Source organism: Sphaerodactylus townsendi, linkage group LG01 (assembly GCF_021028975.2).
Source record: "Sphaerodactylus townsendi isolate TG3544 linkage group LG01, MPM_Stown_v2.3, whole genome shotgun sequence".
Classification (NCBI taxonomy): domain Eukaryota; kingdom Metazoa; phylum Chordata; class Lepidosauria; order Squamata; family Sphaerodactylidae; genus Sphaerodactylus; species Sphaerodactylus townsendi.
Genome location: NC_059425.1, coordinates 7,320,003 through 7,332,377, shown reverse-complemented (window position 1 = coordinate 7,332,377; position 12,375 = coordinate 7,320,003). Strand labels below are relative to the sequence as shown.

Sequence of the window (12,375 nt, the reverse complement as noted above, 5' to 3'; positions counted from 1 at the left end):
AAGTCTGAATTTAGGGAATCCCCTTTTACGGTTGGAAGGGCACGCAAGGGTACAGCTGCCCGACTGAATTCTTCCCTAGACTAGCACCTCCTTGGTCCTTCCCGCTCAGAAGTTGTGAGAACACGACCTCTGTATGTCGCTAGCCTCTGAAAGTTGCCACACGGAGCTCCGCTTTCCCTCCCGTGACGTTTTCCCAAAGGGTTTTACTGACAGAGGGCAGACTCCCAACTCTGCAGTAGCTGATGGGGAAGAAGAGAAGGGTGAGGTTATGAACCCCAATTTCTGCCTCCCTCCCCCCCCCACGCACAAAACCAAGTGTGCATTTCTTAGCTGGAGTGGTCTGTACCAGATCTGGGCAGATTTTGCTTTAAATTGCTTCCTCTTTCAGTCCGATTTCAGTCTAATTTCTTCACTGCACCTCATTGTCGACTCTGAGCCATACTGGGTTGAGAAAGAGGGCTTTGGAGTAAGAGTAGACCCCCTCGCCCTCTTTTCTTTGGGAATGGGGACCTCTCGATTCCAAATGCAAAGCCACAAGGGGTCCATTTGATACCGTTCCCATGACGGGGGAGAGAGGTATTTCCGCCATCAATCACCTCACGGCCCTTTGTCCCCGGCGCACGGGTCACCACATCGACCCCACATCTCTTTATCCAAGCCGCGGCCCAGAATCGATGGCCGCTCTGGGGGCTGGTTCGATCCTGTCTCTCATCAACCATTGAAATGAGGGGGCAGGCGGTGCAGGGGGCTGGCGGTGGTGGGGAGGGCGTGCTAAAATGGAACCGATATCGGGGAAGGGACACCTTAAAACGGGAGGCCTGACGCGGGACATTAAAATGTCTGTCGAGGAAGAGAGAAGCGCGTCTTGATGGAGAGCTGTGTGGGTCTTTGTGTGAAAGGCCCAAAGGTCAAGGGTTTCGGGACCGTCCTGAGAGGTCACTGCCAAGAAACCCTTATGGAGGCTGAGAGATCCCAAGTGGTAATTGTGCGTTTTGCCCCCACAATGAACCACGAAGACACAAACAGCTGGATACACAGAGCCGGCCAAGCATTACAGCACAACGGATTGTCATTCATCTGTCCACCTGCGGGTGGGATTATTGTGGGTCGCGGCGGACAGCTGGTTAAAGAAATCATAACCGGTGGGTTAAAATCGGCAGAGATTTGCACTTGAGGGGGAAATGACAGGTTTGAAGCATGACGGCATCCTGCCCTCGTTTTCAGATTTGTTCTGCCTCGGTTGCACAGGCAAGAGGAGGAGGAGGAGGAGGAGGAGGAGGAGGAGGAGGAGGAGGAGGAGGAGGAGGAGGAGAAGAAGAAGAAGAAGAAGAAGAAGAAGAAGAAGAAGAAGAAGAAGAAGAAGAAAAAGAAGGATTTATATCCCCCCTTTCTCTCCTGCAGGAGACTCAAGGGGGCCTACAACCTCCTTACCCTTCCCCCCTCACAACAAACACCCTGTGAGGTAGGTGGGGCTGAGAGAGCTCGGAGAAGCTGTGACTAGCCCAAGGTCACCCAGCTGGCGTGTGTGGGAGTGCACAGGCTAATCTGAATTCCCCAGATAAGCCTCCACAGGCTGAATTGGCAGAGTGGATAGAGAGGGTTGCGCAGGGTTGTGGCAAAGATCAAACGAAGAAGGGCTGAATCCTGTCTGCTCTGGGGTTGCCAGCTTCCAGGTGGCACCTGGAGATCTCTTGGTGTTACAACTGATCTCCGGGTGACAGGGATCAGTTTCCCCAGAGAAAACGGCTGCTTTGGAGGGTGGGCTCTACAGCATTGTAAATGCCCCCCCAGCCCTAAACCCCACCCGTCCATCACAGACACCACCCCAAAATCTCCAGGCGTTTCCCAACATGAAGCTGGAAACCCTATCTTCCGCCCTGAGTAAGGGCAAGATTAAAAATGCACCAAATCTATAAATAAATATCTGGGTTTTTGAAAAGAATTAAAAATCTGCTACTCCAATGAATTAGGGCCCTCTCCGCACACACAAGGCGACTCAGGTTCGACTCGTGCTCGCGGAAATCCGTTACCTGAGCTCGACTGCTCCATTCTCCGCACAGCAGCTGACTCGTGTCTCCGGAACCGAGTTCAGAGGGCGGGACCACCTCCCTGCGCTGCGTCCCAATTGGTTGCTGAATTACCTGAGCTCAACTCTGCTGTTACTGGTGTTTTTTTAAGGCGCGCTTCTCGCCGCCGCCACGAGTCTCCCATTCTGCGCATGGGCGAAATACTGCGCTGTGATTGGCTGGCTGGCAGAGTCGAGGCGAGGGAGATTCCGCACTCCGCCAGCTTCGGCTTGAGTGCAACCCGAGTTCGCCAGTCGACTCGACTTCCCAGTCGAGCTCGAAAATTTAACGGCGAGAGGGGGGTGAGTCGAGTCAGACACGAGTCCGAGGCTACGGCTGTGCGGAGTACCCGGGTCGGACCCAAGTCGATCTAAGGTCGAATCCTACAGTGCGGAAGGGCCCTTCGAGGCATCTTTTCAATTGGGCATTATTTTTTAAAGTCATTTGTTAATAGCAAACGCTGGTAGTTTTAGGGGTAGGTTAGCACCAGGAAGACCTGGGTTCGAACTGCGCCCCCTCTGCCATGAAGCTTGCTGGCTAACTTGGGAAAGTCATTCTCCCTTAGCCTAAGCTACTTCACAGGGTTGCTATGAGGCCAACATGCGGGAGGAAGAACCCCGTATGGACGTAGGTAAGGGGGGTTTTCTCGGGTTCCAACCCCTCCCGTTACATGTCCAGCTTGCTTGAAACGATGCATGGAATGGAACAGCTGGACCGCCCTCAGTCACCGAACCCACCCTATAAAAAATCTATACCTACGTCGCTGAGGATTAAAGTACATTAAATAAATATCGTGAGCCATGAGTATCAACTCACCTTGAACCATGAGTATGCCTTGGGCTGTGCGGCGCACACGAGTGCCGGGCCGATTGGCGGCGCAGACGTAGACCCCGGCGTGCTTCACCGACACATCTGAGATCATGAGGTTCCCGGTCCCCAACACCTGGATTCCTTCGACACCGATAGAACGCCCATCTGGAAAGAAGAAGCCTGGTTATTTGTGGTAGAAAGTGCCATAGGGTTTTCTGTCGGCAGAGTAATTAACACTGCACAGTTGCACGATCTGATTAAAGGGTAAATAAATGTTTATTGAGGAACAACCTTATTTGATAGTAAAGAGTAAAGACGGAAATAAGTCTTATAGCAGAAAGGGACAACATCGTCGGTCAATATGTACCCATTTTTGGTATGCACAACAGGATTCTATGCTAGGCTCTGGTAATTTTAAAATTTGCTGACTTAAATTACCATCTATTTATATTTATATTGTATTTTTGTGTTGTATTTATTACTTTTAACTGGTTTTATGTTGTAATTGGGTCTATATTATTGAATGTCATATGTTGTGCATTACCCAGAGCTCTTCAGGGGTGGGCAGTATAAGAAATCCAATCAGTCAATCAATCAATCAATCAATCAATCAATCAATCAATCAATCAATCAATCAATCTATTATCGAAGGCTTTCACGGCCGGAATCACTGGGGTGCTGTGTGGTTTCCGGGCTGTATGGCCGTGTTCAAGCAGCATTCTCTCCTAATCAGCCCTAAACCACAGAATTCCTAATCAGCCCTAAACCACAGCTCAGGCAGCAGAGCGGGGAATCAAACCCAGCTCCTCCAGATTAGAGTACACCTGCTCTTAACCACTACACCACTGCTGCTCCTCCTTGGAGGAGAGAATGCTGCTAGAACACGGCCATACAGCCCGGAAACCACACAGCACCCCAATCAATCAATCAATCAATCAATCAATCAATCAATCAATCAATCAATCAATCAATCAATCAATCAATGTTTTAAAGAGCCAAATGCTATTAATTTTATTAAATGATAATAGTATCTTCCGCTATAAAAGTTAAGTTTGATAAGGTTGATTCTTATGGTCCCATTTTGTTACGAATAATCAGATTTTATGTCATGTTTATGTAATTACTATTTTTCAATTTTCAGTTTTAATGTTTTAAATGAGTTATAGGTTGTTAAAACTAGTAATAGTTAACTGAACCACTATCTTAAAAGAAAAGTTGCAACCAGATTTGGTTTTTATTATGTGTTTACATATTTTGTATCTTAAACTTTTTAGGCTAAATGTTTCTTTGGGCTATTGATGGATCGGCGTAGCAACAGAAGAAGAAGAAGAAGAAGAAGAAGAAGAAGAAGAAGAAGAAGAAGAAGAAGAAGAAGAAGAAGAAGAAGAAGTTGGATTTATATCCCCCCTTTCTCTCCTGTAAGGAGACTCAAAGGGGCTTTTTCTCTTCCCCCCTCACAACAAACACCCTGTGAGGTGGGTGGGGCTGAGAGAGCTCAGAAGGACTGTGACCAGCCCAAGGTCACCCAGCTGGCGTTTGTGGGAGTGCACAGGCTAATCTGAATTCTCCAGATAAGCCTCCACACCTCAGGCGGCAGAGCGGGGAATCAAACCCAGTTCCTTCAGATTAGAGTACACCCGCTCTTAACCACTACGCCACTGCTGCTCCTCCTTGGAGGTCTCCCTTCCAAGGACAAACCATGTCTGACCCTTCTTAGCTAGACCTTGGCCATCCAGGTCAAGACCACCTTGCTGATGAGCTCTGCAGTTTCCGTTTTGGGGGGGGGTAAAGGGAAAGGGGAGCCACGCCCCTGTTCTGTTCTCCAATGTCTCTCCCAGCAGCATTTCCCCCCTCCATCATGGCATTGTTCCCCCCCTCCAAGTTCTCTCTGCCCCCCACACTCACCCAGGCGGCTCCAAGACACAATAGGCCGCGGGTTGCCGGTGGCGATGCATTCCAAGATGGCTGTCTGGTGGACGTTGATGGTCAGGTTCTGTGGACCTGACAAGATGACCGGCTCCTTGTAGAGCTTAGGCGCTGAGACTAGAGAGACGGGGAGAGAAAATAGGCATGAGAATGGAGAAAGAACACCCCTGCCTTCCCTGTAGGGAGACACCCCAATCCTCAGAAGTAGAAGAAGAGTTTGGATTTATACCCCATCTTGTAGGAGACTCACGCCGGCTTACAAACTCCTTCCTCTCTCCCCACAACAGACACCTTGTGAGATAGACTAGACTAGAGAGTTCTGAGAGGACTGTGGTCACCCAGCAGGACTGTAGGAGTGGGCAAACAAATCTGTTTAACCAGATAAAAGTCCGCCGCTCATGTGCAGGAGTGGGTAATCCAACCACAGCTCTCGAGATTCGAATTCCACAACTCTTTAACACTAACCGTGCTAGCTCAGTGCTTCCTCCCAGAGTGTTATGCCTGAGGAGAATGGAGTTTGGGGTAATGACCACAGTGGGCTACAAAGCCATAGAGTCCACCTTCCAGAGTGGCCATTTTCTCCCAGTGAACTAATCTCTGTTTTCTGAAGAGTAGTCGCAATTCCAAGAGATTACCAGATCCCACCTGAAGGTCTAGAACAGTAATGGTGAACCTGTGGCACGGGTGCCAGAGGTGGCACTCAGAGCCCTCTCTGTGGGCACACGCAAACAGAGTGCCCCCCCCCCACATCTAGGCTGGCCTGGACCACTGGGCTCAATTATTAGCATTAAACTTCAGACCTAGTTTTGGGGAAGCAGTGTAGGTAACCCTGTTAAGTGCTGTTAAACCCCACTGATTTTCATGTGAAGAACTAAAGCGTGATCCTTTACCTGGTAGTAAGCTTGGTTGCTGGCAACGAGGCTTGCATCTAAGTAAACCCTCCTAGGGTCATGATTAACCCGTTGGAAGAGTTGCACGGTTGCTTCAAAGCAAAGCCACCGACTACCACCAAGCTTACTCCTGAGTAACGCACGCCTCGGAGCCAACCGTTTTTTCTAAACTAAAACCTCAGTATTCAGGTTAAATTGCCGTGTTGGCACTTTGTGATAAATTAGTGGGTTTTGGGTTGCCATTTGGGCACTCGGTCTCGAAAAGGTTCGCCATCACTGGTCTAGAACCTTACAGGGAACTACGGATGCTGGAAACCAAAAGTCCTAATTGGTTCTAAGAGGATTCTGGAAATCTGATTGGCTGTTGTGGTTTTCTGGGCTGTGTGGCTGTGGTCTAGTAGTTTTAGCTCCAACCATAGATGTGGATGAAATGTTAGGAGCTAAAAGTACCGGACCATAGCCGCGCAGTCCAGAAAACCCACAACAGACGGTTGGTTCGACAATACACAGAAAAGAAGTCCTCTGGTAAGGAAATCTGGTCGTGGGTACTGGGCACGGCTGTCTTTTCCGATTTCCTATCTCAGCTTTCCACTTTACAAAGAACAAGTCTCTTGTCCCTATGGCCGTGAAGATAAGCTCGTGAAAGAAGTCAGCAGACAAGTGGAATAATATTTCCAGAGGTCAAGGGAAGGAGTTTCTTGGTGGTGCACGGATTCCTTCCTTTTCCAATGAGCAGTGTAATAAATCATCATAGTTTAATACAAATGCATGTTGCAGACTCCAGCCTTTCTTGGAATAGGATGTGGACAGTGGTGGGATCCAAAAATTTTAGTAACAGGTTCCCATGGTGGTGGGATTCAAACTGTGGCGTAGCGCCAATGGGGCTGGGCGGGGCATGATGGGGGCGTGGCCGGGCATTCCGGGGGCGGGGCACTGCTGGGCGGGGCTGTGGCAAGGACGCAGCCGCTGCGCCGGTCCTTGGGCGGGAAACGAATGCACACAGGCGCAGGCTGCCACGCACGCTGGTGCACCTCTTGCTAGACTGCTTCAAGTTCTGCGCGCTGCTGCTGAGAGGAGGGGCGTAACTAAGGCAAAAATCACGTGGCAAAATCACCCATTAGTAACCCCCTCTCGGCACACACAAATAATTAGTAACCTACTCTCGGGAACCTGTGAGAACCTGCTGGATCCCACCTCTGGATGTGGAGCACTTTGGGAAAGGGAATTAGAAACCAGCCATAGCGCAGACTTCAGCACGTTTGGCTTTCACCAGTGCCTGTTTTAAGTCAGAAGACTGCCACAAATGTGTCAGTCCCGCATAGCCTAGGTCGGTAGTAGCGAACCTTTGGCACTCTAGATGTTATGGACTACAATTCCCATCAGCCCCTGCCAGCATGGACAATTGGCCATGCTGGCAGGGGCTGATGGGAATTCTAGTCCATAACATCTGGAGTGCCAAAGGTTTGCCACCACTGGCCTAGGTCTTCCAACTTTCAGGAAGCACTTGGAGATCTCCCATTATTACAACTGATCTCCAGGAGACCAAGATCGGTTCCCCTGGAGAAAATTTGGGGAAGGCCTCTCCCCTCCCTAAGCCACACCTGCTGAGGCCTCTCCCCTCCCTAAGCCACACCCCTCCTCCTAGTCCCCACCCCCAAATCTCCCGGAATTTTCAAACCTGGAGCTGCAACTGCACCGAGACTGTACTTTACTCTCCCAATTTCCCCCCTTAATTTATGTATTTTGAAAGAACCCAGCATCCCGCTTTAAGCACTATGCTTCTTGTAATCTGCAAAGCACACAAAAGAAACAACCTCCTCCTTTACTTCTCTGGCATTTAGAAGAAGATGAGGAAGAGTTTGGATTATCCCGCCTTCTCTCTACAAACTCCGTTCCCTTCCTCTCCCCACAACAGACATCTTGTGAAGTAGGTTAGGCTGAGAAAGTTCAGAAAGAACTGTGACTAATCCAAGGTCACCCAGCAGGAATGCAGGAGTGCAGAAACACATCTGGTTCACCAGATAAGCCTCTGCCAGTTAGGTGGAAGAAGAAGAAGAAGAGTTTGGATGTATATCCCCCCTTTCTCTCCTGCAGGAGACTCAAAGGGGCTGACAATCTCCTTGCCCTTCCCCCCTCACAACAAACACCCTGTGAGGTAGGTGGGGCTGAGAGAGCTCCGAGAAGCTGTGACTAGCCCAAGGTCACCCAGCTGGCGTGTGTGGGAGTGTACAGGCTAATCTGAATTCCCCAGTTAAGCCTCCACAACTCAAGCGGCAGAGCAGGGAATCAAATCGGGTTCTCCAGATTAGAATCCACCTGCTCTTAACCACAACACCACGCTGGCTCTCTGGACCTACACCCTGAAACTCCTTCTCAGACCACCGCCCAACTGCAGCCATAATGGGGGCAAGGGGAGATGCTCACCACTGATGCCCAGGGTAGCTTCTTGGCTGAAGCGGGTATTGGCGATGTTGCTGGCCACGCAGCGATAGGTGCCCACGTCGGAACGTCTCACTCCCGTGATCTGCAGGATGCCGGTAGGGAGCAACGTGAACCTGGAGGGAAAAGAGGGGATGAATTGGAGTTCTCACAACCCTTGAGAATAGGGGGAAGAGGGAAGTTGGTTCTTTCCTGGTAAGTTGAAGAATCGGTCTTCCCCCAACCAGAAAACTCGCCTTTTAGGGGAGACTGTGGCTCAGTGGTAGAGCATCTGCTTGGTGTTTGGAATATGCTGCCACAGGAGGGGGTGATGGCCACTAACCTGGATAGCTTTAAAAAGGGCTTGGACAGATTGATGGAGGAGAAGTCGATCTACCAATCTTGATCCTCCTTGATCTCAGATTGCAAATGCCTTAGCAGACCAGGTGCTCGGGAGCAGCAGCAGCAGCAGCAGCAGAAGGCCATTGCTTTCACCTCTTGCAGGTGAGCTCCCCAAAGGCATTTGGTGGGCCACTGCGAGTAGCAGAGTGCTGGACCAGATGGACTCTGGTCTGATCCAGCTGGTTTGTTCTTATGTTCTTATGATTTATACCAGGGGTCCCCAAACTACGGCCCGGGGGCCAAATGTGGCCCCCTGAAGGCATTTATCCGGCCCGCCAGGCATGGCGGCGATGGCTCCATTCATGTGCAGTGGGGGCTCGAGGGAGAGGAGGAACCGGCCCCAACAGCTGTTGATTGCAATTACATGATGGCACCCCCAAATCTCCATGAATTTTCTGACCCAGAGTTGGAAACCTTACACGTGGCAACTCCTGCTCCGCCCTTCCCTCTCGGCTACTCCATGTGTTGCTCTCAGGCTTTCTGTTCCGCCCCACTCCCATTGGCATCAGCCAGGCTGGCAAATCGCTCGCTGGCTGCTAGGGAGGAAAGAACCCAGGAAGATACCTGTTCCTGGGTTAGCTGGAATGGAATCAGATACCTGATCCTGGGTTAGATGGAATGCTTCATTGGGAAAGTTCTGCTTTTTTTTACAGGGGAAGGTATTCCACAGCCTCCCCAACAATATTTGGAGCCCACCCTGTACTCGACATACTTTGGTCACTGTTCTAAAAATAGACCATGACAGAAAGGCTGAAAGGTGAAATCAAACATTTTACAATCATTTGTGCATAGGAATTTGTTCATAGTTTTTTTTAGTCCGGCCCTCCAACAGTCTGAGGGACAGTGAACTGGCCCCCTGTTTAAAAAGTTTGGGGACCCCTGATTTATACCCTACCTGTCTCTCCTGTAAAGAGACTCAAGGTGGCTTACAAGCTCCTTTCCCTTCCTCTCTCCACAACAGATACCTTGTGAGGTCGGTGGGGCTGAGAGAGTCCCGAGAGAACTGTGATTGGCCTAAGGTCCCCCAGCAGGAATGTAGGAGTGCGGAAACACCTCTGGCTCACCAGATAAGCCTCAGCCACTCAGGTGGAGGAGTGGGGAATCAAACATCAGATTCCAGATTAGAATTCACCTGCTCTTAACCACAATACCACACTGCCTCTCAGCCTCTGAATACCAGTATTGGGAGCCAGTGCTGGGAGGAGACCTCTGCCTCTATGTCCTGCCCACAAGGGCAACTGTTTAGACGACGAAGAGTTGGATTTATATCCCCCCTTTCTCTCCTGCAAGGGGCTTACAAACTCCTTTCCCTTCCCCCCTCACAACAAACACCCTGAGAGCTAAATGGGGCTGAGAGAGCTCCAAAGAACTGTGACTAGCCCAAGGTCACCCAGGTGGCATGTGTTGGAGTGTACAGGCTAATCTGAATTCCCCAGATTAGCCTCCACAGCTCAGGCAGCAGAGCGGGGAATCAAACCTGGTTCCTCCAGAGTACATCTGCTCTTAACCACTATGCCACTGCTGCTCCTTAGCTACTATATGGGAAAGAATTCTGGATTAGATAGACCACTGGTCAGATCCGGCAGGACTGTTCTTACGTTTTCTATCTATCCATAACTGTATCCTGATTCCCCCCTCCCTCACCCCAGAACACGGCCCTCTGACGCTCACCGATAGTCGTCCGTTAGAAGCGCTGTCCGGTTTCGCTCCCAGTTGATGGTCGCTTCAGGAACCCCTTGGATGAAGCACTGGAATCGGGCCACGCCACCCTCCTCAACGGACATCGATTCTGGGTGCATGTGGAATTTGGACAAGGCTGCAAGAGAGGTCAGACGTGGCTATGGTCAGAATCTCACTGACCCTGGCCCCGTGGTCATATGAACTGTCACCGTTGTGACCTATTGAGATAGTCCAATCAGACCGCATGAAACTTTGCAGAACAGGGTAAACAAAAAAAAGTCTAGCTACACAGAGGAAGACTTAAAGGTCTTCCAAGTGACAAGAGGTTTTGTCCCTGTAGCATAGGACAGCTGGATTCTATCCCACACATTCTCCTGAACTGCTTATTATACCAAGAACTCCGATCCAGTTTGTTATCCCAAGTTATAGACTCCATGATTGATTATACTGGATCAGATAAAGTAGTCATGCTTTCAAATTGTCAGGATTTTCATTGTTGCCTTGTAGTGGCAAAGTTTTTGTCAGAAGTTTGTCAACTGAATGTATGACAAACATGAAGTCTTTTACTTTTCACTTTTTAACTGGAATTGTATTTTATACTATTGTGTTATATGCCAATAAAGGCTTATTGAAATTGAAAAAAAAGTCTAATTATTGCAAATGGCGTTTTAGAATGTCTTCTGGATTATTTTTTTTGCACTCCTAAAGAAGGTGTACATGTACAACATGTACAACACCAATCACGCAACGTGTGAATGGTGTTTGGAATATGCTGCCACAGGAGGTGGTGATGGCCACTAACCTGGATAGCTTTAAAAGGGGCTTGGACAGATTTATGGAGGAGAAGTCGATTTATGGCTACCAATCTTGATCCTCTTTGATCTCAGATTGCAAATGCCTTAGCAGACCAGGTGCTCGGGAGCAACAGCTGCAGATGGCCATTGCTTTCACCTCCTGCATGTGAGCTCCCAAAGGCACCTGGTGGGCCACTGCAAGTAGCAGAGAGCTGGACTAGATGGACTCTGGTCTGATCCAGCTGGCTTGCTCTTATGTTCTTATGTTCTTACAGCTATTGTAACCAGTCCTTCATGCATGCTGATAGTAAAGGACTGTATTTTTAAATTCAATCTGTGTTTCATTACACAGCAAGACAAAAAGAACTCATAGATCATAACTGTTTCGATGTACACAACTGTATTTTTTGTACATGCATATTGTTAGTGAGTTGTATCTTTTGTAACTTTTTGTATATATGTATGTTCATGGCTGTTTTAGACAGCAGTGCACTTATTTTCACTTTTCCATTCACTTAGTAAATTAGTAGTAAGTATCGAAGTTTGGGCGTTTGTGTTCTTAAGCAGCAGGGCTGGCGATATTTTTTGGTTTGTCAATTGCTATTTAGTATGCTTAAGTCCTATTTATAGCGTGTAAACAAAAAAGGGTCCCGGGACTAAACTAGGTTTCCAGCTGGGGATGGGGCGAGCAGCGTTGCCAGATTTAGGTTAGGGAACAGCAGAGGTGGGATCCAGCAGGTTCTCACCAGTTCCCGAGAGTGGGTCACTAATTATCTGTGTGTGCTGAGAGGGGGTTACTAATTGGGTCTGCTTTTCCGTTAGAAATCCCATTAGGTCCAAAAATCATCAAGTCCTGCTGTTTCCTATGTGGCTGGTTAGCAAAGGTAGAAAACGGGATAATTCTCCCTGTTGGGCTGTTTTAAAAACATGTTTTAGAAATATGGTCAAGTTCCTTGTTTAAGGAAAGTATCCTCCTTTTGATTTCTAGAAACAAAATTAAGTATTTGAAAGTATGAAGTATTTGACAGGCAGTCAATTAGAGGAGAAGTAGTTGTTTCTGTTGGCAGTGGACGATAGGACTTGCTGTAATGAGTTTAAGTTATGGACAGAAAGATACCAGCTGGAAATTAGGAACTTTTTTTTAACAGTAAGAGTTTTTTACAGTAACAGAGAAATTATTAATGCCCCGCCCCCGGAATGCCTGGCCACGCCCCTGGAATGCCCCGCCCAGCCCCATTGGCGCTACGCCACTGTTTGAATCCCACCACCATGGGAACCTGTTACTAAAATTTTTGGATCCCACCACTGATCTAGAGTATAGTGGCTAGACCGAGGGAAGTAATTGTACCACTCTCTATCTCTGCACCTGGGTCCAGACCCTCACCTAGA

General features: G+C 48.9%; 1 protein-coding gene across 2 annotated transcripts in view; it reads right to left on the bottom strand.

The window, feature by feature from the left end:
- Window positions 1–12,375, bottom strand: part of LOC125440123 (immunoglobulin superfamily DCC subclass member 3-like) — a 49,983-nt gene that overhangs the window by 16,210 nt on the left and 21,398 nt on the right. For both annotated transcript variants that reach the window (XM_048509706.1, XM_048509716.1), the window contains exons 3-6: window positions 10,184–10,328; window positions 8,117–8,247; window positions 4,782–4,919; window positions 2,883–3,041 (exon numbers count right to left, since the gene is read on the bottom strand). In XM_048509706.1, the coding sequence (XP_048365663.1) occupies window positions 2,883–3,041; window positions 4,782–4,919; window positions 8,117–8,247; window positions 10,184–10,328 (573 nt within the window). The remainder of the gene's footprint in view (window positions 1–2,882; window positions 3,042–4,781; window positions 4,920–8,116; window positions 8,248–10,183; window positions 10,329–12,375) is intronic.